The sequence below is a fragment of the Cervus canadensis genome, chromosome 25, assembly GCF_019320065.1.
Source record: "Cervus canadensis isolate Bull #8, Minnesota chromosome 25, ASM1932006v1, whole genome shotgun sequence".
Taxonomy (NCBI): Eukaryota; Metazoa; Chordata; class Mammalia; order Artiodactyla; family Cervidae; genus Cervus; species Cervus canadensis.
The window spans coordinates 12,862,343-12,888,756 of NC_057410.1; the positions used below are offsets into that span (position 1 = coordinate 12,862,343).

At 38.7% G+C, this 26,414-nt stretch overlaps 1 protein-coding gene and 1 pseudogene across 1 annotated transcript; one reads left to right on the top strand and one right to left on the bottom strand.

Moving 5' to 3' along the window:
* Positions 1-6,220: 6,220 nt before the first annotated feature.
* LOC122427894 lies at positions 6,221-6,325 on the bottom strand (annotated as a pseudogene).
* Positions 6,326-8,701: 2,376 nt separating this feature from the next.
* On the top strand, positions 8,702-14,164 carry LOC122427516 (lysozyme C, milk isozyme-like). Its single transcript, XM_043447059.1, has 5 exons — positions 8,702-8,837; positions 10,292-10,456; positions 12,432-12,510; position 12,578; positions 13,781-14,164. Exons 1-5 carry the CDS (start codon positions 8,702-8,704, stop codon positions 13,844-13,846), a joined length of 447 nt encoding a protein of 148 aa, XP_043302994.1. The 3' UTR covers positions 13,847-14,164.
* Positions 14,165-26,414: the final 12,250 nt, after the last annotated feature.

The window sequence follows — 26,414 nt, forward strand, 5'->3', positions numbered from 1 at the left end:
GGGAAGCCTGGTGTGCACTAGTCCATGGGGTCACAAAGAGTTGGACACAACTGAGTGACTGAACAGCAACGACAATCTTAAACAAATGTCCTCTTGGTACCTATAGGAAGATCAGATTGAAGAAAGAGAGAGAGAGAAAGAAAGAAAAGAGAGAAGTACATACAGAATACCTTGGCTAGTGTGAGAAAAACTAAAACACTTCCTTAACAAGATTAGGAGGGGAATATCAGAGAAAAACTTCAAGAACTGCAAATGGCACTCAAGTAGGTGTAAAACTTATGTAAATATTGATAGCCGGGAAATAGCTTTGACAAAGGTCCAGAAAATGTACAGAAAGGCTTGATAGATTGTCCCTTACTCTGTAAGCAGACTTCATTAGGTCCAGACCCCCCATATTTGGGGCTGGTGCTACAAAATAAAAATTATCAAGCTATATTATCCCACCATCAAAGAAAAGAAAAACATTATCGTACTTATCCTAGATTTCCGTTAATAGGCAAATATGTCCCTGAGTTCCTTCTTAGATAAAACCTACAATTCTTTCTCAGTCCCTTGGAAATACTGACCTTACCATATCTTTAAAGTGTAAGCATCCAAAGAGATAAATGCTGACTAAAGCAAACATGGGACTGGAAAAAGAAAGAGAGAAATTTTATAAAGAATAAATAAATTGCTATTTGGTATTTCCATAAGCTCCCTTGCCCTAGATTTTGTTCACAGCTTCCATAAGATTATCTATTAAAGACAAGTAAAAATCTTCAAAGTACATTTCCAGAAGTGCTGGTAAAATGCTTCAGCCATCTGAATGGGTAAACTTAACTTGTTCCATCTGCCAGAAACACTGTTTAGATCCAGCTATTCTTTTATAATAATTATAGGAATATAACTATTCTTTTTGTTTTAATTTACAAATCATAGAAGTTTATTTCTCACAGTTCTGGAGGTTGAAAAGTCCAAGATCAAGGCACTGGCACTGTGAATTCTTCTACAAGTTCTCTTCCTGGTTGCAGCCAATGCCTTCTTGCTGCTCCTCACATGGTGGGAGGGTCTTTGTGGGGTCTGTTTTATGAGAATACTAATCCCATTCATGAAGGCTCCACCTTTATGACCTTAGAACTGCTCAAAGCCCTCATCTCCTAATATGTCATCTTTGGGGTTTTAGGATGTCAACATCTAAATTCAGGTGAATACAAACAATATAAATATTCTTTTATAAGTTCATCTCAAGATTCAGTGGTAATGTTTTGAAATTTTTATCTCTAAAAGGGAGTTAGCTTCTTGCCCTAGAAATTTGCTGCCAGTAGATAATTGCTTAAATGAATATTCTTATGTTGCAGGATTAGTTCTCAAGAATTTTCAGTGTTCTGGGACTCTGTCAAGTGATCTTAATTAGGAGTTCTGGGTTATTGAGAAAAGGGGAAATCTATTAACAGGTCTTCCTTGATTTACTATGGGGTTACATTCTGATAACCCATCATAAGTCAGAAATAACATTCTGAAATAACATAAGTCAAAAATGCATTCTATACACCTAACCTACCAAACATCATAGTTTTGCCTAGCATACCTTAAACCTCCCTGGGACACATTCATTAGCCTACAGTCAGGCAAAATCATCTGACACAAAGCCTGTTTTAGAGTGAAGTGTTGAATATTTCATGCAATATTGAATATGCTCTTGAAAGTAGAAGACAGAATGGTTGTCTGGGTACAGAATTGTTTTTAAGTATATTGGTTGTTTACCCTTGTAAACAAAAAGTAACACAAGCCTGGGAAAAGATCACATTTCAAACTCCAAGTATATTTTCTACTGAATGCATACCACTTTTACACCATCGTAAAGCTGAAAAACCATAAGCCATGTTGAAGTTGGCAGACCTTCTGTACTGTAACAGCAAATTCAGACACAGTGCATGCCATGTTCCAGGCATTATTTTAAAAAGCTTAATATGTATTAACTCACTTAACTCCCCTTGAGAAAGGTATTGTTAACATTGGCATTTTACAGATGAGGAAACAGAAATTCACTGAAGTTCAGCAGCTTGCCCACAGCCCCTCTGGGAGTGAGTAAAAGGCCACCCTGCCTTTCTACCTTCTTTTCCTGTAAGCTCTACCCAATACTTCAGTAAAACTACCTATTAAAGGCCCATCAGAATGCCTCTAACAGGAAGGTCATCTGAAAGCAGGCCAGTTAGTAGAGTTGGGATCTCCGGGAAATGGAAGGACAGGCTTGATGTCAGAGCGCTGTATCATCCTTTTGTTGTGTCTGTTCACTTAGCATTCCATTTAAGTGGTTATACTGAGTTACATAGAAGGAGACGCCTACCTGTGTTTTTGTTTATAGGTTCTGATGCGTGCAAGAGACTGACACAGCAGATAATTAAAACTTGTGATCATTGTACTCATTGTTACTAGGGTAATTCCCTGACTCCACCAGAAGAAGAGCTTCAGGGAGAAGTCACAGTTCCCAGGAGCCACCAAACACTTGCAAAGGCTGGAGTTTTACTTCCTTATCAAGAATGAGCCTCTCCAAAGAAACACGGGAAACTAAGTATGCAAATTCTTGAAAGTATACATTTGCCTAGTGTGAATCACTACTTGCTTAATTAGGTACTTAGTTAAGAAAACAGCTTTATATAAGGATGGGGGAGAAATAGGGACAGGAGGTGGTGGTGGAGATGGTGCTGGAAAGGAATGGGCAGGATAAATAACTGTTAGGGCAAATGTATTGATTCTATCCGCAGAGTTTTTTGGTTTTTAATTTTTATTGGTTTGGGAGTTTTGGAGGGTTTTTCAGGTTTTGGTGTCCTTTTGGTTTGTTTTTTGGCAGATCTTTCTCTTTAATTCTACAAGGTGAGAATGACCAAGCAGAAGACAGACCCTCTGATCTTAGTGATAGTTTCCAAAGGTATTTGTTACTCACCTGGGGGCTATTGAACTCTGAAATCTCCTCTTCTACTTTCTGAGAAAGGTGAGAATTCCATTTTTAAAAGTTTGCACACAGAAAACATCAGGATTCTGTACACTTCATAAGAAGTTGGGTTTTGGCTTTGTGTCAGGCAGAGAGTTCCTTTATCCAGGAGAGTTGGTTTTGATCCTTCTAGGCAACAAGGCTTACCTTGGATGCTCCTCTGTCTTCAGCGGCCACAGGTCTGCTTGCGGCCTAGAGTGTGCTCCCTCCCCTCACTTTAGCCAGCCTGCGTGGACACGGAAGATTAATTAAACCCTGTGCAGCTCCTTTTCTTTCAAGTTCTGCTTGAGAGAACGTTCTGATTTTCAAGTGAGAAAATTTGTTTAAGTTCTGGTCATTCTGGAGCAGCACCCTGAGGTGTCTTGCCACAAGTTAGAATCCTTGAATTATGGGCCGGGAGGTGACAGTTTAAATTAGAATCCTTTTCTTGCATGGGTGCTCTCTCAAGGAAAATGTTCCAAGTCCGTGACTTATAGGTAAAACTGAGCATGTCATTAAATGATGGAGGCTTAATAAAAAATGGAGGCTTCTCTTTGGGCTCAGTGGTAAAGAATTAGAGTCACTTGGACTTCAAGGAGATCCAACCAGTCCATCCTAAAGGAGATCAGTCCTGGGTGTTCATTGGAAAGACTGACGCTGAAGCTGAAACTCCAATACTTTGGCCACCTCATGCGAAGAGTTGACTCATTGGAAAAGACTGATGCTGGGAGGGATTGGGGGCAGGAGGAGAAGGGGATGACAGAGGATGAGATGGCTGGATGGCACCACCGACTCGATGGACATGAGTTTGAGTGAACTCCGGGAGTTGGTGATGGACAGGGAGGCCTGGCATGCTGCGATCCATGGGGTCGCAAAGAGTTGGACACGACTGAGCGACTGAACTGAACTGAACTGAAAGAATTAGCCTGCCGATGCAGGAGATGCAGGTTTGATCCCTGGGTCAGGAAGATTGCCTGGAGTAGGAATGGCAGCCCACTCCAGTGTTCTTGTGTGGGAAATGCCACAGAAAGAGGAGCCTGGTGGGCTGTAGTTCATGCGGTCATGAAAGAGTCAGACATGACTTAGTGACTGTAACAGCAGCAACAGTGAAAGATGCTTGTCTGAGAATTTACATGGCAGCCTTAGAAATCCAGGAACTTGACTGTCATCCTTCAGAAAAGCCCAAGCCTCATTTCTTTTGTTCCAGATAAATTTCCTGCAGGCGTTTATGTGTTTGGGAAGGGTACGTGCTTCAAGGAAGACAAGGCACTAGCGTGCAGGGTGTGGGTGAGGCTGGAATGGTGTTCCTGTCCCCTGTGTCATGCCTGTCTCACCCTCATGCCATCATCCACCTCCAGCTTGCTTTTAAAATTTTTGTTCTTTTTCAAGCAAGGCGAGCCAAGCAGAGGCACTGTGGTTCTTGGGGGATAAGTTGTCACAAAGCTCATAGTTGGGAAAGGGTGGTGTTTAAGATCTGTTAGATTATATTTCAAGACAAAAGAGAGTAATTACTCTATTTCTTTACGGACCACTTGCAGAACTACTGGAGGCACTGACTTTCAAAAAGAAGATTTTTCTTTACAATATTGTAGTGGGTTTTGTCCAACTAATAAAAATAAATGAAAAAAAAAACAATGAAAAAAAGATTTTTTGATACTCCCCAAAGTTGATATTAAGGGTGCTACTTTAACAGGCACCCCATATTTTCTCGAATATTAACTGTAAATCTTAGAGCTCTGCAGAGTATTTCATAGCCTGAAGGGATATATCCATGTGCACAGTCCTCTAATCTTTAAAAAAAATTACTTCCATATTGAGAGGAATGGCCAGCCTGCAAAGAGATTCCCTATCCTGCCTCACTTAGCCCTGGAAAGGATTCAGTTCAGTTCAGTTGCTCAGTCATGTCCGACTCTTTGCAAACCCATGGACTGCAGCACGCCAGGCCTCCCTGTCCAATACCAATTCCCGGAGTCTACTCAAACTCATGTCCATTGAGTCAGTGATGCCATCCAACCATCTCATCCTCTGTCCTCCCCTTCTCCTCCTGTCTTCAATCTTTACCAACATCAGGGTCTTTTCAAATGAATCTGTTCTTCCAATCAGGTGGCCAAAGTATTGGGAGTTTCAGCTACAGCATCAGTCCTTCCAATGAATATTCAGGACTGATTTCCTTTAGGGTAGACTGATTGGATCTCCTTGCAGTCCAAGGGACTCTCAAGAATCTCCAACGCCACAGATCAAAAGCATCAATTCTTCGGCGCTCAGCTTTCCTTATAGACTAACTCTCACATCCATACATGATCACTGGAAAAACCAAAGCTTTGACTAGACAGATCTTTGTTGGCAAAGTACTGTCTCTGTTTTTTAATATGCTGTCTAGGTTAGTCATAGCTTTTCTTCCAAGCAGTAAGCATTTTTTAATTTCATGGCTGCAATCACCATCTGCAGTGATTTTGGAGCCCAAAAAAATAAAGTCTGACACTGTTTTCACTGTGTCCCCATCTATTTCCCATGAAGTGATGGGACCAGATGCCATGATCTTAGTTTTCTGAATGTTGAGCTTTAAGTCAACTTTTTCACTCTCCTCTTTCACTTTCATCAAGAGGCTCTTTAGTTCTTCTTTACTTTCTGACATAAGGGTGGTGTCATCTGCATATCTGAGGTTATTGACATTTCTCCTGGCAATCTTGATTCCAGCTTGTGCTTCTTCCAGCCCAGCGTTTCTCATGATGTACTCTGCATATAAGTTAAATAAGCAGGGTGACAATATACAGCCTTGACATACTCCTTTTCCTATTTGGAATCAGTCTGTTGTTCCATGTTCAGTTCTAACTGTTGCTTCCTGACCTGGTAAGCAAGAATGTGAAGTCACTCAGTCATGTCCAACTCTTTTGCGACCCTGTGGACTGTAGCCCACCAGGCTCCTCTGTCCATGGGATTCCCCAGGCAAGAATACTGGAGTGGGTTGCCATTTCCTTCTCCAGGGGATCTTCCCGACCCAGGGATCGAACCCGGGTCTCCCTCATTGCAGGCAGACACTTTAACATCTGAGCCACCAGGGAAGCAAGAATCGTTGGATATAAATGGTGTTTCTGGCAGATGGAACAAGTTAAGTTTACCCACTCAGATGGCTGAAGCCTTTTACCAATATTCGTGGGAAGACATTTTAAGGTTTTTATGTGCCTGTTTTTAACTCTTATTTTTAAATGGGGGAAAATTGCTTTACAATGTTGTGTTGGTTTCTGATGTACAACAGCAGAGATCAGCCATAATTATACATGTATCATCTCCCTCTTGAACTCAGAATTATTCTTCTCCACAGAAACTTTTAGTAAAAGGTGAAAGATTTATATGATAGGAAGAGAAGCAGAATATTACTTGCCTTTAATAGATAACCTTATGGGGGCTGTGGATAAAATTTGTGGCAGTTACGGAAGTTATGGAAATATCAAGTAGCAGTTTGCTTTTTAAAATCTCTCTCTCTTTTTGTTTGGTTTCTTCCCCAGTCCCAAGGGTGCTTTAGCCAACCATTTGGATGCTCTATTTCAAAGATATGATAAGATCAATATTTCCAAGGGACTAAGAATCTTAAGAAGGATTTTTATCTAAGAAGTTTTATCTAAGAAGGAAGTCAGGAACATATTTGCCTGTTATCAGAAATCTAGGATAAGTACTATCATCTTTTTTATTTTCTTTAATAGCCTGTAGATTAGTTCAATATTTTTTGTGTGTGAAGTGCCGTCCCCAAATACACAAAGGTCTGGACCTGGTGGGGTCTGCTTACAGAGTAAGGGACAATAAATCAAGCCTTTCTGTACATTTCCTGGACCTCTGTCAAAGCAGTTTCCAGGCTATCAATATTTACATAAGTTTTATACTTGCTGTGTGCCATCTGCAGTTCTTGACATTTGTTCTCTGATCTTCCCCCTCTTAATCTTGTAGAAGCAATATAGGCCCCTTATAATGTCTTTATAAAGACAAACTTCCCTGAGACCCAGCGTAGTTAGTTAGACAAGGAAAATATTGCCTGTTACTTCATGTCTTAGGGTCCTAACTAGTTACTGAGGCAAGCCTGGCAGACAACCTGCATCCCTCAAGTGGCAAAAATGAGAAGGAATGTTCTCACTGGTTACAAAAGTTCTCAGTACATGAAACAAGACAAATAGAGATTCTTGCTTGAACGTTTTTCATTCTTATGACAAATGAGAGAGACAAAGTAAAGCATGATTCTTTCTGGGAGGCTAAGAATCAATAATAGTAGGTGTTGATGACCAAAAACAAATTCACAAGAGGCATGATTCAAGATCTATTTTCACAAATGTTTTTCTCCTGCCAGTGTGAATTTGGAAAGGAACAGAGAAGGAGAAATTTTTATCCTCCTCTCTTGAGTGCACTACAGAGAGCTGGGAGACGGACATGGTAACAATTCTTACCTTCCGCTGGCCTGTTGTTGATTATCCCATATCTCAACTGCAGTTTGAGGAGAGAGGAGTGTTCTAGCCTTTCCCTGTCCATCCTCATCACTAGAAACTGTACAGGAAGAAACGTGTTTCCTTTTGCCATTTTAGAGTTTTTGTTTGGGTCTCTGTAACAAAAGATTAGCAAGAGAAAAGTAAACAAGTTCATTAACATGTACATCTCATATATACTTATGAGAAATGCTAATAGGCATAACTCAAAAACATAGCTAGAACTTAGACTTACAGATTATCTTGACCAAAGAACAACATACTTTTAGAGTAGCAACAAGACAGGAAAAGAATGCTAGGCTTCAAGGCTGGCAGATTGTGGGATGATAATAAATACATTAAAAACTAATGGAAGATGCTAGCTACTCAGTAAAGGTTGTTTTGTTGGGTCCTCTGGTGCTTGGGGCTGATAAGAGTCAAGTGTTGTTGGTGATTAATATCTGCACAAATTTATGTTCTGCTTTCAGGAAATTAGGAGAAGGGTGGAGAATTTTTCTTGGATTTGCTTCTTTTCAATTGCCTCAGCTCAAAATAATCCTTGTGCCAAAGGGGAAGATTTTTGGGTGGCATATATGGTTATCCTTCTGTAAGTTTTACTGTTAAGTTCTTTTGCTTTGCAATGACCCTTTATGTTCTAACATGGAAATGTGAAGAAAGGCATTGTCAGGAAGGAGTTAGGAATGTTGTTCTCATGAGCTTACTTATCATAGTAAAACACTGATTTATAAATTAAGGTTTTACAATAGACACCAAAAAAGTTAGTAGAGGAATCTGGTTGAACAACATGGTGTGGTGCTACATGCCTATCAGAACACCGGGCAGGATGTCATGTTGTTCTGTGGAAAATATATATAAAATAATTTTACGTGAAAAAGAAGACAACAGAGTGAAAGCACATAAAGAAATTTAATGAAAAAAAATTAATGAAATATTAGAGTTCATTTTCAGTTGGATAAAATATTCATTCAGGAATCTTTTTCTTTATAGTTACTCAAATTTGTAATAAAATAGAAGGAAGTTCTTCTTTGGGCTATAGTGCTAGACCCAGTTCTTCCTGCAAGGTCATTAAGCAATCTCATTTTATTATTTTCATGCTGGTTAATAATTAGGATATCAGCATATTCCTTTAAACAGAAGGAAGAAAACTTTGGTCAGTGGACCAAAACACAGGCCCTGCTTTCCATGTGTCACGAGGGTGGAGCCCCCAAACTAGTCAGAGAAGAGGGAAGTGAAAAGATGTTAAATACCAAGTGCAGCCTGGATATCTGGCTTGTCAGTCAACATGAACGCTCTCCTTTTTCTGGGCCTTCTCCTCCTTTCTGTCACTGTTCAGGGCAAGAAATTTCCGAAGTGTGAGCTTGCCAGAACTCTGAAAAGACTTGGATTAGATGGCTATAAGGGTGTCAGCCTGGCAAACTGTAAGTTAACTATTCTTCCTCCTTGCAAATAGTGAGTTAGCCAGGTGTGGAACAGATACTAATAGAGGATGAATAATAAGAAAGGGATGTTGTGTAATAGACTTTCCTTATTTCTTTGAGGTTTTGTACATTCACAGTGGTTAAAACATCAATGGTTCCTTTAGAATCGGATATACCAGGTGAAGGAATGAGGCATGGGAGGGTCAAATTCTATACCATTCTAAGCATGCCGGGTACTGCTATACTCCTCTAGAGCCACTGAATTTGCCAGCTGGGATATGGAGGCTGACTATAAGATATATTTCAGCACCTGAGATATGTCTGTCAAGCCCTCGGTATTTGACTCTAGCCATTTCCAGTTTGGAACTTGAGTTCTACAAGCCTGAGTGAGGCAGTATTTTTCTCATTTTTAATCCCACTACCATGATGTTGGGCAAAGTTTTTTAAAAATTTCATTGAACTCTTAAAACAGGGACAAAAGGAACCTATTTCCCCTCAATCAATATCTATATAAGGACCCGTGAAATGCAGTATGAAATGACATTTTATTATTCTGACTCTAGTTGATGAATTATTTTTCATTTTCTTCCACAAAATTCAAGATGTGTCCGAAGGAAAAGTGACTCTGTATTTTAGTCCATATTTGTCAGTCATCACTGTATTTTTCAGATTGAATTCAGACATTTCTCCTCCATAACTATTTTTGAATGAATGAGTAACTGGCTAGAAGGATGCATGGATAACAGTCTTTCCTATTCTATGACTCTTTTCAGGATTCTAATTTGATATCCAAATTCAACTTTAAGTATCATAAGAAATTTTTTTTTCTCCCAGAAAAAAATACTTAAAAATGTTTTTTCCCTAATAAAAGTATTTTTCCATTAGCATATGTGTATGCCACTAATTGGGATTTCCAGATGGCTCAGTAAAAAGAAACCATCTGCTGATGCAGGAGACTCAAGAGACGTGGGTTCAAGACCTAGGTTGAGAGGAGGGCATGGCTACCCACTCCAGTATTCTTGTGTGGAAAATCCCATGGACCGAAGAGCCTGGCGGGCTACAGTCCATGGGGTTGCAGAGTCGGACATGACTGAAGCGACTTACCTCACACATATGCCGCTAATGACTGAATCCACTCAACTCTGTCGATTTTTCTATTCTAGGCTGAATCTTACGTGAGGGATGGGAGCAGGGGAAGGGTAATAGCAACGGAGGAAACAACTATTTTAATATTTTAAAAAATATGTCACTTGTTTCATTAGTATTAACAAATGTTTTGCTAACAAGAGCATTCTTTTAAGGGCCCTTTAACACGAAAGTGTTAAAATATTTTACAAGTAAAATACATCTTTATACTTATAAAACAAGTTGTTAGTAAAGTAGAATTAAATAGAACTAATTATGCTGTGATGTATAAGTTATGTCGTGTTGCTGTTTATTACTATTTTTTTCAGGGATGTGTTTGGCCAGATGGGAAAGCAATTACAACACATGTGCTACAAACTACAATCATGGAGACAAAAACACTGATTATGGGATATTTCAAATCAATAGCCGCTGGTGGTGTAATGATGGCAAAACCCCAAAAGCAGTTAACGCCTGTCGTTTACCCTGCAGCGGTAAGACAAGATAATGTGGCGTGATGGCACAGGACTCACCTGGTTATACCTGTTGGGTTATCCAAAAAGTTCGTTCAGGTTTTTCCGTAAACATCTTATGGGAAAACTGGAATGATCCTTTAGGTCAAGAGTCAATAGAACTAAAAAGATCTTGAAGGGCTCATCAGGGACCTAAAACAACTCCATCTTAACTTCTAGAAGCTCTTTACTTTGCTTCTCATAATTCCTCAAGTAAGAAATTAAAGAGCTGGTGTCATAAAAGTTTGCTGTTTGCTAACATACAAGAGTTTCTGGAGTGACCTATCACTTCATCATAACTGAACATGTTGGTGCTTTGTAAAGAACAATCCCATTCCTCCTACTTTCCTTGTTTGTGGAGGTTTAGGGATAATTTGGTTGTGTGGGAGTTTGTTTTTTTTCCAATGTACCCTCCTTTATTGAAAAACAAAAGTATTAGTGGTTAACCAAAAAAGAGGAATATGTGTGGTCTTTTTAAAATATAACTTTTACTTTATATTGTGAAATGTTTTAAATATTTGGAAAATTAGAAATATTAGCATATAAACATCACTATTCTTATTGTCTAGTTTTACAGTTATTCACATTTTGTCATATTTGCTTCTCTTATGTATATCATATATATGGGATTGTTTGCTGAGTGATTTTAAACTGATTTAGAAACATTATGACATTTCATTTCTAAATACTTTGGTTTGCATCTTCAAAAAATCCAGTGCCTATATAAGCATAATCATTCTAACAAGCTAATTTACAGATTTGTGTAATTGGGGTGAAAAAAAATATTCTATTGAGTTCCTTTTAAAGTAAAGATAACATATGAATCTTCAGTGCATAAAATATTGAAGAAATATTGCAAAACTGATAGTTATATTTTTAAATATTCAAAATCCAAATAAAAAGATCAGTCTTTAGAATATGATTTTGTATCCAGTTAATTTATTTTATACAAGTATTTTACATTATAGAATAACCTGTGATCATTGAATAGAAATTTTTACTACCAAGAGATGCATGAACACTGGTAACTTTTGGTATCCGTGTCTTCTTTCAGAATCTACATCACTCAGGTAAATGAATTAAAGCTATATTATGCACATTTGTATCCACATATGAACAAGTAAGCAATGGGTTTCAACATAAAAGAAACTGTACTAAATTTACAGCTTTATAATTTGCTTTTTATTACACAATGCTATTTTTGTTAACAAATATCCATCTTTATTATTTTTTAAGATGAATAGACTTGTACTGTGTAGATATTCTATAATTTATCAATCCATTTCTTTTTTTTAACATTTCTTTGTTTATTTTTGGCCATGTGAAGTCTTAGTTGCCACAGGCAGGATCTTCAATGTGCCATGAAGTCTTCTCTCTAGTTGGGATGTGCAGGCTTAGTTGCCCTGCAGCATTTGACATCTTCCTTCCCCTACCAGGGACTGAAGCAGCATCCCCTGCTCTGGAAAGTGCACTCTTAACCACTGGGCCGCAAGGGAGTCCCTCAGTCTATCTCTTACTGTTAAGCACTTGGGCTGTTTCCATTTTCTCCTTTTATATTAACTGCTATGAAACATTTTCTACACACGTCTTTGGGTACATACCATGACTTCTTTAGGATAAATTTCCATTAGGAGAATTGCTGAGTAAAAAACTGCTAGACTGTTTCTGCTTGTTTATTTTGTTTTTACACTGCCTAGTAAAGAGTCCCTTGTATCACATTAGTTAATAGTTCCTGAACATAAAATGACTTTGGTAAATGAGAAACAGAATGCTTTATTTCATACCAAAGGGGATGGAATGAAGAAAGAGTTTTCCTCCAACATTAGCACAGATACATGGACTCTTAAAAAATAATATTAGTTGTTTTTTCCTCGGCCTAAGAGAAAGCTGACTTAACCTAAACTTAAAATGAAATTTCCATGAAGATTGTTTTCACTTCTCACCACTTCTTTCTCAGCTTTGCTGAAAGATGACATCACTCAAGCTATAGCAAGTGCAAGGAGGGATGTCAGTGGTCCACAAGGTGTTAGATCATGGTATGGTTTTTTTCCCCTTTCCAGTTTTACTGAGATGTAATTGACATAAAGTAGTGTAAAAGTTTAGGGTGTACAGCATAGTGATTTGATTTATAGTCATCATGAAATGATTATCACAATAAGTTTAGTAAGCATCGATTATCTCATATGAATACAAAGTTAGAGAAATAGAAGAAAAAAATTCTGTGTGGGATGAAAAGTCTTAAAATTTACTCTCAACATCCTTTATATACATATAACATATAACAGTGTTAATTATATTTATCACGTTGTATATTGTATTGTTGTGGTTGTCTAGTCGCTAAGTAGTGTCTAGATCTTTTAGGACCCCATGGACTGTAGCCTGCCAGGCTCCTCTGTGCTTGCGATTTCCTAGGCGAGAATACTGGAGTAGGTTGCCATTTCCTTCTCCAGCGGGTCTTCCTGACCCAGGAATCAAACTTGTGTCTCCTGCACTGTAGCCTCAATCTTCTGCCACTGGGCCACCAGGGAAGGTCTGTTGTACATCACATCCCTGCTATAATCTTATACCTGGAAGCCTGTAGTACCTTCCACTGCCTTTGTCCAGTTCCTCACCCCTCACCCCACCCTCAAGCCCCACTCTGGCTAAGCACAAATCTGACCACTCTTCTGTGAATCTCTTTGTACGCTTGTGTTCGAAATATAATGGACCTACAACACTGTGTAGATCAGTCTTTAGATCAAGACTAATCTTGTTTGTCTTTAGTTCCTGTCATAGAGCTCAGTGTGTGTTAAGCATGAAAGAGGAGAGCTGATCCATCCTGCTGTGATGAGAGAAGTGAGGGAATATTCCCAAAGACCAGGGTAAAACTGCAGCTTGACATTTATGCTAAACAGTGTATTACATAGAAACAATATTTTACCAGATTCAGAATCTTACTCTTTTACTACTCATTTTTTTTTAAGGGAATTTCTAGAGGCTTTAAGATTCTCCACACAATACCAATACCTTGTCATATCTTGAAATTCGTTTTGGAATGAAGTCAATGTGGACTGCATTTTGCAGAGCTGGTGTGGACTGCACAAAATTCAACGTTTGTGTTCAGCGTTCTGTGCCCTACTGAAGGCTTGGGGGAGATGTGAAGTCCTTGGTATACATATCCCCAGTTAAACAGCAATCCTTGCAACTGTCTGTAACTTGTATTTCCTGTTGATAAACTATTTTGTTCTCTCAAAGGATCTGAAGTATCGATAAGACAATGAAGATATGTTTCAAGCTTCTTACCATATGTTTCATCTTTTTCTTCAGGATGGCTGGAGAAACAAGTGTCAAAACCAAGATCTCAGGAATTATGTTCAGGGTTGCATAGTGTAACAGTGGAGTTTTCCCTTCAGCTCATTTTGTCTCTTTTTGGTATTAAGGAAGCAATAGTTGAGTAAAAGTTTACACTACCACTTTTCAAACAAATAATGTTTTTATAGAAGCAGGAGCATGCAGTCTTTCTTCTAAGAGGCTTGATGTTTACCTCACTTGTTTATTGTTTGATATTAGGTCTACAATATTTTTCAGCTTGCTAACAGAACTAATGCTGGTGAATATTTGTCTAAAATCTTCATTATCAAATGTATCTTTAGTACATTCAGTTCTTAATCAAAGAAATAACCCAGACTTAATCTTGAATGATACAAGTACGCTCCAGTATTCAACAAAAATATAACAGAAGAGTATCTTTAAACAAATTGATCTTAGGCAAAGTCCCACCTGTGTAGGCATGTGAACCTTCATCTGTTCAGTCAAAAGGAACAGAATGTCAAATGGCTAAAAATGAAAACAGCTCAAATTAAGAATTTTGTCTTCAACAGTGTGGCCTTTGGTTTAAATGTTTTAGTAGAAATGTTGCATTTACACAGCTTTTTAAAAATAAACTCACAATTTATACATCAGCCTATTTTAGCCTTTGTGAAGAACTCATTTATGCATCTTGCTGATCCTGAAGGAATATAAAGAAGGATTAGATGAGTCGTTGATTTTCCTTAGTCTTATTAGCTTAAATTCATGCATTATGACTAAATTCAGAGGCAGATGAGTTTGCAAGCATTGAATAAATTGCTATTAAACAGATGTGACTTTATGTATGCTTTAAAATAATTTTTTTTTCATTAGAAGCTTTGCAACTCATACCTTGTCTTTTCTTTGTTTAGAGCCATTTAATATTTCTGAAGAAATACATATGCATATATTTGGGAAATAATGATCTGACACTTAGTATTTCCTACATCCTTACCTGTACTGGAACGGCTGGATATTGCTAGAGAAATCCATAAGCATGCTGACATATCTCACTTAACTAAAAAAAATTTTTTTTTGGCTGCACTGTATAGCCTCTGGGATCTTAGTTCCTCAACCAGGGCTTGAACCTACCCCCTGAACAGTGAAAGCATGGAGTCTTAACCATGGGTGTTTGTATTAGTCGCTCAGTCATGTCCGCTCTTTGCAACCCCATGGACTATAGCCCGCCAAACTCTTACATCCATGGAATTCTCCAGGCAAGAATACTGGAGTGGGTTGCCATTTCCTTCTCTAGGGCCTAACCATGGAACCACCAAGGAATACCCCTCACCTTAGATTCATGAACATAAATTTAAATGGGCCCTCAAGTCGGCCTAGTCATCTTAGTCACTTCTCTGCAATCCTTCTGTGTTGGTGTCCCCACTCTCCAAAGTGACAGTCACTGTTTTCTTTTTCTTTTCTTTTTCTGACTGTCACTATTTACTTCTCTCTTTTCAAAGTCCCAGCACACACCACTGGCCTTCTACACCTGCACTCACTAGATGATCTAACCTCATTTTACACTGACAGAACAGAAGCAACTCATACACATTTTTACCCTCCCGGCCACCATAACAGAGTTCACATCTTTCCCTGGGCCCACCTTCCCTTCCTTCCCCTTTATTACTAGGATGAAGGGCCTCTGCTCCGACCAATGGCAGACTCCACATGCAGTCCATCACTGTACTGCCCCGGCAACCTTGCTTGTTACACAGAACTCTCCATGGGCGCTACATAGCCCTCCAACCACAGCATCATTCTCTGCTCCCTTTTCCAGTAACACTCCTGGGATGAGATATCTGTATTCACCCACTCCACGTCCTCACCTCCCTTTGTGTTTTCACCTCTTCTTAATCTGACTGCTGTCCTCACTCAGCTGAAACCGGCTCCAGCATGACTCCTCCCAGGATACCTTGGGGCCAGTTCTAGGGATCAATTGTTTTCTGTTTATCCTACTTGATCTCTCAGTAGTATTTCACAGAGCGAACCACTTACTATTTCTGAAGACTTTTTCTTCCTCAGCTCTCCTCCTTTATACTCTGTCTCATTGATGGTTCCTACTCAGCCTTTCTTGGCTGGCTGTTTCTCTGCTGACTGATTTTTTTTTTTTTTTAGGATTATAATTTAGATGAACTAACTTCTTTTATTTCCATTCCTGGTTTTCTGGCATGCCTACCAGAACACGAAAGAAAGTAATTTTTTTTTTTTGTTTGTTTTGTTTTTTTGTTTTTTTTATTGGTTGGAGGCTAATTACTTCACAACATTTCAGTGGGTTTTGTCATACATTGATATGAATCAGCCATAGATTTACACTTATTCCCCATCCCGATCCCCCCTCCCACCTCCCTCTCCACCCGACTCCTCTGGGTCTTCCCAGTGCACCAGGCCCGAGCACTTGTCTCATGCATCCCACCTGGGCTGGTGATCTGTTTCACCATAGATAATATACATGCTGTTCTTTCGCAACATCCCACCCTCATCTTCTCCCACAGATTTCAAAAGTCTGTTCTGTACTTCTGTGTCTCTTTTTCTGTTTTGCATATAGGGTTATCGTTACCATCTTTCTAAATTCCATATATATGTGTTAGTATGCTGTAATGTTCTTTATCTTTCTGGCTTACTTCACTCTGTATAAGGGGCTCCAGTTTCATCCATCTCATTAGGACTGGTTCAAATGAATTCTTTTTGACGGCTGAGTAATATTCCATGGTGTATATGTACCACAGCTTCCTTATCCATTCATCTGCTGATGGGCATCTAGGTTGCTTCCATGTCCTGGCTATTATAAACAGTGCTGCGATGAACATTGGGGTGCACGTGTCTCTTTCAGATCTGGTTTCCTCAGTGTGTATGCCCAGAAGTGGGATTGCTGGGTCATATGGCAGTTCTATTTCCAGTTTTTTAAGAAATCTCCACACTGTTCTCCATAGCGGCTGTACTAGTTTGCATTCCCACCAACAGTGTAAGAGGGTTCCCTTTTCTCCACACCCTCTCCAGCATTTATTGCTTGTAGACTTTTGGATAGCAGCCATCCTGACTGGCGTGTAATGGTACCTCATTGTGGTTTTGATTTGCATTTCTCTAATAATGAGTGATGTTGAGCATCTTTTCATGTGTTTGTTAGCCATCTGTATGTCTTCTTTGGAGAAATGTCTGTTTAGTTCTTTGGCCCATTTTTTGATTGGGTCATTTATTTTTCTGGAATTGAGCTGCAGGAGTTGCTTGTATATTTTTGAGATTAATCCTTTGTCTGTTTCTTCATTTGCTATTATTTTCTCCCAATCTGACGGCTGTCTTTTCACCTTATTTATAGTTTCTTTTGTAGTGCAAAAGCTTTTAAGTTTCATTAGATCCCATTTGTTTAGTTTTGCTTTTATTTCCAATATTCTGGGAGGTGGGTCATAGAGGATCTTGCTGTGATTTATGTCGGAGAGTGTTTTGCCTATGTTCTCCTCTAGGAGTTTTATAGTTTCTGGTCTTACATTTAGATCTTTAATCCATTTTGAGTTTATTTTTGTGTATGGTGTTAGAAAGTGTTCTAGTTTCATTCTTTTACAAGTGGTTGACCAGTTTTCCCAGCACCACTTGTTAAAGAGGTTGTCTTTTTCCATTGTATATTCCTTGCCTCCTTTGTCAAAGATAAGGTGTCCATAGGTTCGTGGATTTATCTCTGGGCTTTCTATTCTGTTCCATTGATCTATATTTCTGTCTTTGTGCCAGTACCATACTGTCTTGATGACTGTGGCTTTGTAGTAGAGTCTGAAGTCAGGCAGGTTGATTCCTCCAGTTCCATTCTTCTTTCTCAAGATTACTTTGGCTATTCGAGGTTTTTTGTATTTCCATACAAATTGTGAAATTCTTTGGTCTAGTTCTGTGAAAAATACCGTTGGTAGCTTGATAGGGATTGCATTGAATCTATAGATTGCTTTGGGTAGAATAGCCATTTTGACAATATTGATCTTCCAATCCATGAACACGGTATGTTTCTCCATCTGTTTGTGTCCTCTTTGATTTCTTTCATCAGTGTTTTATAGTTTTCTATGTATAGGTCTTTTGTTTCTTTAGGTAGATATACTCCTAAGTATTTTATTCTTTTTGTTGCAATGGTGAATGGTATTGTTTCCTTAATTTCTCTTTCTGTTTTTTCATTGTTAGTATATAGGAATGCAAGGGATTTCTGTGTGTTAATTTTATATCCTGCAACTTTACTATATTCATTGATTAGTTCTAGTAATTTTCTGGTAGAGTCTTTAGGGTTTTCTATGTAGAGGATCATGTGCTGACTGATTTTTAAATGCTGGAGTGTCCCAGGGCTCAAACCTGCAACCATTTGATACACGTTTTACTGTTTCTTTTATTTATTCTTTTTGATGAAGTATAAATTTCAAAAGAATAGAGTTTTTCCCACTTTTTAAAGAGACTGAAATAATGTCAATCTTTCCCCAAATTTGCAAATACAATACAACCTTTTATGTTTCCTGAACAGTTTGAGAATATACTGCCAACACGGTGCCCATGACTCCGAATCCTTCAGCGTTTAACTCTTACAGAACCTCCAAACATCATCCAAATCATGAGGTGAACACTGGCAAAATTAAGACCACCTAGTCATCTAATCTATGCAATTTCATTGATTGTTCCATAAACCCTTAATTAAAAGGTCTAATGCAGAATCACATGTCATATGTGATGGTTATGTTTTCTGTCGGGGTCCAGCCTCGGCAGGATCCAGGGGGTACCCTCGGGATGAACGGCTTTGGCGAGAGAAAGAGACGTGAGACCAACCTTGATAGGGCCAAGTCTCAGGATGAACTGCGAGAGAGAGAGAAAGAGAGAGAGAGAGAGAGAGTGACCAGATGGGGGTGTTTGCAGGGTCTGGCAATGCTTTATTTTTTACCGTAGCTTTTATACCCTAAGTTAGTACATTTCTAAGGGGAAGATAGTTTAACATTACATCAGCTTGTCCTTCACGAAACCAGGGTGTTTCCTGCATACTTCTTTGTTTATGAAGATCTTGTGCGTTATCTTCTGGCCTTGGGGCCTATTAACATTTTATACAAGTCAGGTGAATGTAAACCTATTTTCTGTTTCTATGATGACCTCAACTGAAAGGTAGCAGTCTCATAGGGCAACAGTATAGAGTAGAAGTATGACCTTGTTAATATAAAAATTAATCCTTCTGCAGAAGTTGTCAGTTGAGTTTATCTAAGAAGTTTACCCCACACTGACTCTGCGACTTTGGTGAGGCAGCTTCTGCCTAGCACTCCTGGCTGACAATTAACAGCCATCTCATTGTTACCACACTAGGGCTAAGCTCTTATTTCTCTAGATCTTTAACTATATTAACAATGGTTTCTATAACACAACCTTAGCATATTAAAAGCAAAAACACAGCAAGCAAAACACAGCAAGCAAACATCAACCCAATAACCACTTTTAGAATAATTTTTCTTATGTTTTCTAATAGGACTCCTTCACCCCTCAAAAAGGCTCTATGTCTATTAGGGCTTTTATATAATCAGGTTCTTTATGCTATTTTATGATTAGGGTATTAAAAGCAATCATGCATATTAGTACCAAGGACATAAATGCATTTGCTAAACAAACTAAAATACCAGCAAAGGAATTTAAATTAAAACACTCCTTTCTTCCTGGCTAATCTCATAAGATACCACCACCTGAAAAACTTATTGATTAAAGTTCTAAATTGATTCTTATTTGGAAAGAGATCGGGGAAGGCCTTCTGCCTGTGTCACAGAAATTAGAGAGTAGTCTATTGAAGCAAGCATCAGAAAGACAGATATCATCGTTAAGGTGAGCGCCGGAGGCAGCTTTTCGAAACCCCTGGAAACCTGATCCGCCTTGCCCGTCAGGCTTTCTCCTCGTGACCTTGTCAGGGGTGGGATCTCGTGTGCCGGCTCCGGCAGTTTTCCAGTTTCCTTCCGTTAGATCACTTCTTCATGCTTCCCATGACTTTTGTGACTTTACCCCTTTTGATGACCTCAACCACCGATGGTGTCAAAGGGCCCAAGGTTTTTCTGATATTCTCTGGAGTAGATTAGGTTATGCATCTTTGGCAGGGATGCCACAGATGTGATATTGTGCACTTCTCATTGTGTCCTTTCAGGTGACGTGCAGTTTTGAAATGTTCTGTTAAGGATGATGTTCACATGATCATTTGATTAAGATGATGTCTGCAAGTCACCTCCACTGTGAGGTACTCGGGAGAGGATGAGGTACTTTGACCTCAGAGAAATTTGAGCAATTTTCTTCCTCATCAAAATGTCAGTTTTTGCATGTACTTATTATATCAGTATGGACCCCTGGCTTCCTACTTTATTCCAATTATAATGAGTCAAATCCATTGCTATCATTTATTTTGATGTTCATATTGTTCCTTATTTTTCTCTTTTCAGAGAGCCTCTGCAAGCTAGCTTCTGTGTCATCTTGACATGACCTCATCATTCTCTGGGCACTTTTTTGTTTTCTGGCACAAGTTGTTCTAATGCTCACCTTGTTCTCTTCCTGCTTCAGCCTAAAAACAGCTATTTCTCCAAAAGCTCTTAGCCCTCACAGTGGATAACAGTATTTAAAAAACCACTTCTGGGCACTAGAGTGGCACTGTTCCCATACCCCAGCAAAGGAAAGAGCTAGAGGATGTATATATTTGCCTAATTTTATCTACTCAAATTGACTTCATAGAATACCTCCAATTCCAATGCCATACCACCAGGTTAATTGTAGATTTTCTTTTCTTTTCTTTTATGTTGATAACTTCCTTGTAACACTGTCAGAAAGCAGGTACCCATTTTTCTTAAAATTCTTAAAGCGTATCCTGATCAGTTTGCCTGTATGTAACCAATCTCCCAACAGTGCCACACAATGGAATAGATGGTCTCCATTCAGGCTTTGATACCCCTCAGGCGGTCACCCCTTCTTCCACATCAGGACACCTTTACTGCCTTTCATCTCTGACATACCATACTGGGACACTGTTTTTACAGCAAGGAGGGCAGAAAGTTTTTCCTCTTATTTATGCCCGTATTCCCAATACCTAGAACAGTGCCTGTAACATGATATATGCTCAGTAAAAACCAGCTGCTTGAATGAATCTCCCTGATGATTTAGTATATTCCCCCACACTGGGCATTCTGAGAGTTTTCTTCCTCTCCAATCTCACTTCTAGTATGGCAGCTTCTGTGGCTCCAAAGGTCAGGTCTCAAATCTATGTGACCAGTCCCCTCGAGGACAGCAGAGGGGCCCAACTCAGGTGCATCCTCAGATTTCAGGATTCTGGGGCCATTTTGATATGAATCAACAGGAAAGAATGTGGGTTTATTCATATCAGGATATCCAGAGGTGCACAAAAAATGAGTCAAGGTAGGGGAGAGAGGCTTGAAGAATAAGAGCTCAGATGCAGAGATAAAATATATCTGAGAAGCACCAGGACTGACCCATAACAATGACTGACTGAAGAAACAACCAGAGATTAGCAAAAGTTGGCTTAAAAGAGAAAGCAATTCTTGCTGGAGGTTTTGCTTAGTGTTTTTGGTAAATGTCGTATCTTAACTTATACCTGTTATTTTAATACAATCAAGTTCCCAAGCCAAATTTTCACCTTTATTTAGAGAACAAAGTAAAAACCAATATGAAAGTTTCATCATTTTTAAAAGAAACTCAATTCCGATGTTGCTTAGTTTCAGATCAGGATATTACTTGAAATGCAGAGTGATAGTCCAGATTAAAACTGGGCTTTCATGTGGCACTAATAATACTTGAGCTGTGAGCACATTTCTTCCACTTGTATTTCAGTTCAGTTCAGTTCAGTTCAGTTGCTCAGTCATGTCTGACTCTTTGCAACCCCACGGACTGCAGCATGCCAGGCTTCCCTGTCCATCACCAACTCCTGGAGCCTACTCAAACTCATGTCCATCGTGTCAGTGATGCCATCCGACCATCTCATCCTCTGTCATCCCCTTCTCCCGCCTTCAATCTTTCCCAGCATCAGAGTCTTTCCCAATGACTTGTATTTAAGAGACTTGAAAATATTTTTTTATAAGTTGCTAAAGGGCTTCCCAGGTGAATCTGTCCGCCAGTGCAGGAGATGTAAAAGATGCAGGTTCAATCACTGGATTGGGAAGATCCCCTGGAGGAGAGCATGGCAACCTACTCCAGTATCCTACCCAGAGAATCTCATGGATAGAGGAGCCTGTCGGGCTAGAGTCCATAGCAAAACACAGAGTCAGATATGACTGAAGCGACTTAGCAGGCACAAAGGGAATTACTAAAAGTTATAATCATGAGTGACTAATATCATACATAGATACAGTGTTTTCAATTAAATATATGTATATTAAACAAATTATATTTTAAATCATTTAAAATTTTTATGAGGTTATAAGTTAATGTTTACAGTCAGATACTTCTACAAGATTTTTATGTAACTCCCCATTTTTCCCTCTTCACATGCAACAGTGTTCTACTTTTTTAGCTTAATGTTAGGAATCCTAGGCAGCAAGGCACCACACCTACAGAGCCCCTGGGCTGCAACCACTGAAGCCCACGTGCCCTAGAGCCCAAGCTCTCCAACAAGAGAAGCCACTGAAATGAGAAGCTTGAGCACAACTGGACTGTAGCCCCCGCTTGCTGCAACCAGAGAAAGACCCTGCGCAGCACAAAGACCCAGCGCAGCCAATAAATAATTTATTTAATTTAAAACAGAATCCTAGGAAGTTCCCTGGTGGCCTGCATCTTAGGTCGGTACCTTCAGTGCCATTGCCTGGATTCAATCCCTGGTCTGGAAACTGAGATCTCAGAAGCTGTGAGACATGACCCAAAAAAAAAAAAACAGAATTTTACATTTTCTCCCACGGTTTTATGTCTCAGGCTTGGATTGTTCCTGATGGTGGTTCCCACAGCGGAAATTTAGGATTAAGTTCTACTTCCTCCTCCTGTATCTCATCACACATGGCACCTTTCCCTAAAACCCATCCTTCCAATGAAATTACGTATCTTTTTAAGATCAATACTCAGTATTTGCATAGCCATAAATACAATTACTTTCTTCTCTTATGCAAGATTTTATTTTCCCTAGAGCCAGTAACTGCATAATTGTTATATTGACTTACCTTTATTTGTATCTATCATTAGTTCAACTCCCAAACTCTAGGTCTCTTTTTTCTTTATTGAGGTATGGTTCATGTACAATATTACTAAGTTTGAGGTGTACAGCATAGTGATTCACATTTTCACAGGTTATATTTTATTTAGCTATTATAAAATATTGGGTATATTCCCTGTATGGTACAATATATCCTTGTAACTTATTTGTTTTGGACTGTGCTGCATGGCTTGTAAGATTTTAGTTCCCAAAGCAGGGATCAAACACCTGCACCCTGCAGTAGAAGTGATGAGTCCTAACCACTGGCCAAGGAAGTCTCAGTTTATTTTATACATGCTAGTGTGTACCTCGCAATCCCTACTGCTATTTATGTCTTCCGTTTAAATCTCCTCTCAGGTCTTCAGAGGCAGCTAGAATGTCATTAGTCTAACCTTGCTCTGAGTTTTTTTTTCATTTCTGTTATCATAGTTTTAATTTTCAACAACTCCTTTTCATTTTTGAATATTCTTTTCTCCTTGCGTCATGTTTGCTATTTCTTATTTTGTATACAGTATTAATACGGGCTATATTTACTATATTTTGGATATAGTAATAATAAGGGCTTCCCTGGGAGCTCAGCTGGTAAAGAATCCACCTGCAATGCAGGAGACCCTGGTTCAATTCCTGAGTCAGGACGATCACCTGGAGAAGGGGTAGGCCACCCACTCCAGTATTCTTGGGTTTCCCTGGTGGCCTGGATGGTAAAGAATTTGCCTACAATGTGGAAGACCTGGGTTCAATCCCTGGGTTGGGAAGATCCCCTGGAGGAGGCATGGCAACCCACTCCAATATTCTTGCCTGGAGAGTCCCCACGGACAGGGGAGCCTGGTGGGCCACAGTCCATGGGGTCATAGAGTCGGACATGACTGAATGACTAAGCACAGAACAGCATAGAAATAATAACACTTTGGTTGTTTTTGGTTTCAGTTGACTTCTCTATATTTCCTTGTTTGTTTACTTTGGATTATATCTTTCATACCAGAGGCATTTCTCTGTTATTTGGCAATCCTTGGTTAGCTACTTAAATTTAAGATTGGGAAACACTATTGTTCATAAGGAACAAAAAAGTAATCCTATAAATGCTATTGGCAAAACTGATAACTTTTGGGAGGAAAACTTCATTTAGACTGTGCTTCATAGCACTTACCAAAACAAATTCCAGTTTTATTAATGATAGTTAATTGTTCTGGGTTTTCTTGGTTTTTTTGCCACACCACATGGCATACAGGATCTTATTCCCCAACCAGGGATCAAACCCATGCCCTGCGCATTGGGAATGCAGTTTTAACCAATGAACTGCTAGGGGAGTCCCTAAATGTTTCCTTAAAATCTATTAACCTGTTAAAAAAGTTAGAGAAATGATCGTCTGTCGTGGCTGGGGCAGACTTTCTAAATTTGAGGTGTTAGAAGAAATTATATTGAAAGAAAGACCAGAAAAAATTTTGCAAGATGTGTATAATTTACACATTTCAAAAGGACAAAAAAAAAAAAAAGAAATTTGTAGAAAATATGAGAAAGGATTAATATCTTTAAAACAAACAGACAAAAAAATAGAATCAAGTTTTAACCTGCAGTTGATAAATGGACAAAAGACATAGACAGACAGATGAAAGAAGAGATGGCTAGTAAATAGAAAGGGATAGTATTTGACCTTGCTAGTAATTCTTAAAATGCAAAACGGATAATAATGGGTGGTTATATTTGTATCAGGTAAGCAAAGAAATGTTTCATAGTTGTGCCTGTTAAGGATGTGGTGAAACCTGTGTTCTCATGAATTGTTTGTGAGTAGACCTTTTGGGAAAGCAATTTGGGAATGTTAACTGATGCTCTAAAAAAGATAGGTGCACTTTTGCCTGTATGAGAGCATTATACTCAGTATTTGATAATAGTATCAGATTTATTGAGTGCTTACTATTTGGCATCATCTAAGTCTGTGCATGTGTAAACTCATTACATCTATAATAATTTTATTAGGTTATCCATTTAGCAAAGGAAACTGAGGCATAAGTTGATAAGAAGCCTGTAGAAGTTAACATGAGTTAGTGATAGAGCCAGGACTCCTGGGCAGTCCTCAGAACTTAGGTTCTCAAAACATTGTAATATTTTTAGATAGAGTAATAGTCAGGATGCAGATTGCTCATTATAAAGCAACTTCAAAAGTTTGTAAAGGTATTTTTATTGGTAAACCTGTGGAAATCTACTTAAGCACCAATTATCTAGGTTTTAATTGAAATTGCTTCACAAAGAATAACTAAAGTGACAGGGAAAGCTTAATGAGAGCTTACCTGTACTAAATAAGTGCTTTTACACTTCTTAACTTATTGAATACCCTTAACAACACTTGGAGGAAGGTACTGTTAGCCCCATTTTGCATAGAGAGATTTGATATCTTGCCTCAAGTTACTCAGCAGAGCCAGGATTTAAACCCATACAGAGTCTAGACTCTTAACCAACATACAGAGTTGTATCTCTTTATAAAAAGCCTTACAGTCCAGTTACATTGTAAGTTACATTGACTTTGCAAAAATAACAATTCTTCTTTGATTTACTGTAAATTGAGGCTTCATTTGGAAATATGAAACATTTTATATATGTTTATAAACATACACACATATATACATACATATATAATGTATGTATAAGCATTTAATCTACAGAAGCAGAAAACTAAAATAGGCTAAAGGAAGTTTTTAAATGTTTTCCCCTAGGATCTCATTGCTATTTAACCCAGTTCTTCCAATATATGGTTCCCTTTAGAATCTTCTGATTTGTTGAAAATAAAGTGTAGTGACTAAATCAAACAACAAAAATCCATATATGTAGTGAATGCAATCCTCTGACAAATGAGTTAAAATCAGGTCTTCCTGACTAGATTTAAAACTACCTGTTACACTCAGGCAGTCCTTGTTGTTTCCCAAATCTTTCTGCACTATTTCCAAGGCCTGCTATGTCCACTTCATCCAATTTCTTTCTTATTCTTTAAAACCCAGTTCAGATTTTACTACTGCCAGAAGCCTTCCTTAATGGACACACACACCATTTGCGCTTTGGTATGAAACCTATCTGCTCTCTTAGCTCCCTGATTACCTCATGACACTATAATGCATTTTTCCTTCTTATCTGTCTGCTATCTCTGCTGTACCTGCTATATCCCACCCAGCAGCTAACAATGTGTCTTTACTCTGCATATGCTTTTAATTGATATGGGGGAGGGGGGCGTTGAGGGGAAACAGGAAGATAAAAATTTCCACATACTAAAAAAGCATTGTCAGCAAAGTCTATAGACAGATATACCATGAAGAAATAGAGTATTCATATCCCACATGACTTTTTTCTTTGACACATAAACAGCTCCTGCACATCAGTAAGAAAAAGTCCACTAACCAATAACTAAAAAGCCTCTGCAGATCAAAGGAAACCATCAACAAAATGGAAAGGCTGCTTACTGAATGG

Excerpts from the sequence above, each read along its gene's own strand:
- LOC122427516 (XM_043447059.1), top strand. The coding sequence starts at position 8,702 with ATGAACGCTCTCCTTTTTCTGGGCCTTCTCCTCCTTTCTGTCACTGTT. Across the intron at positions 8,838-10,291 it reads GGGTGTCAGCCTGGCAAACT|GGATGTGTTTGGCCAGATGG; the intron begins GTAAGTTAACTA and ends TATTTTTTTCAG. Across the intron at positions 10,457-12,431 it reads CTGTCGTTTACCCTGCAGCG|CTTTGCTGAAAGATGACATC; the intron begins GTAAGACAAGAT and ends CTTCTTTCTCAG.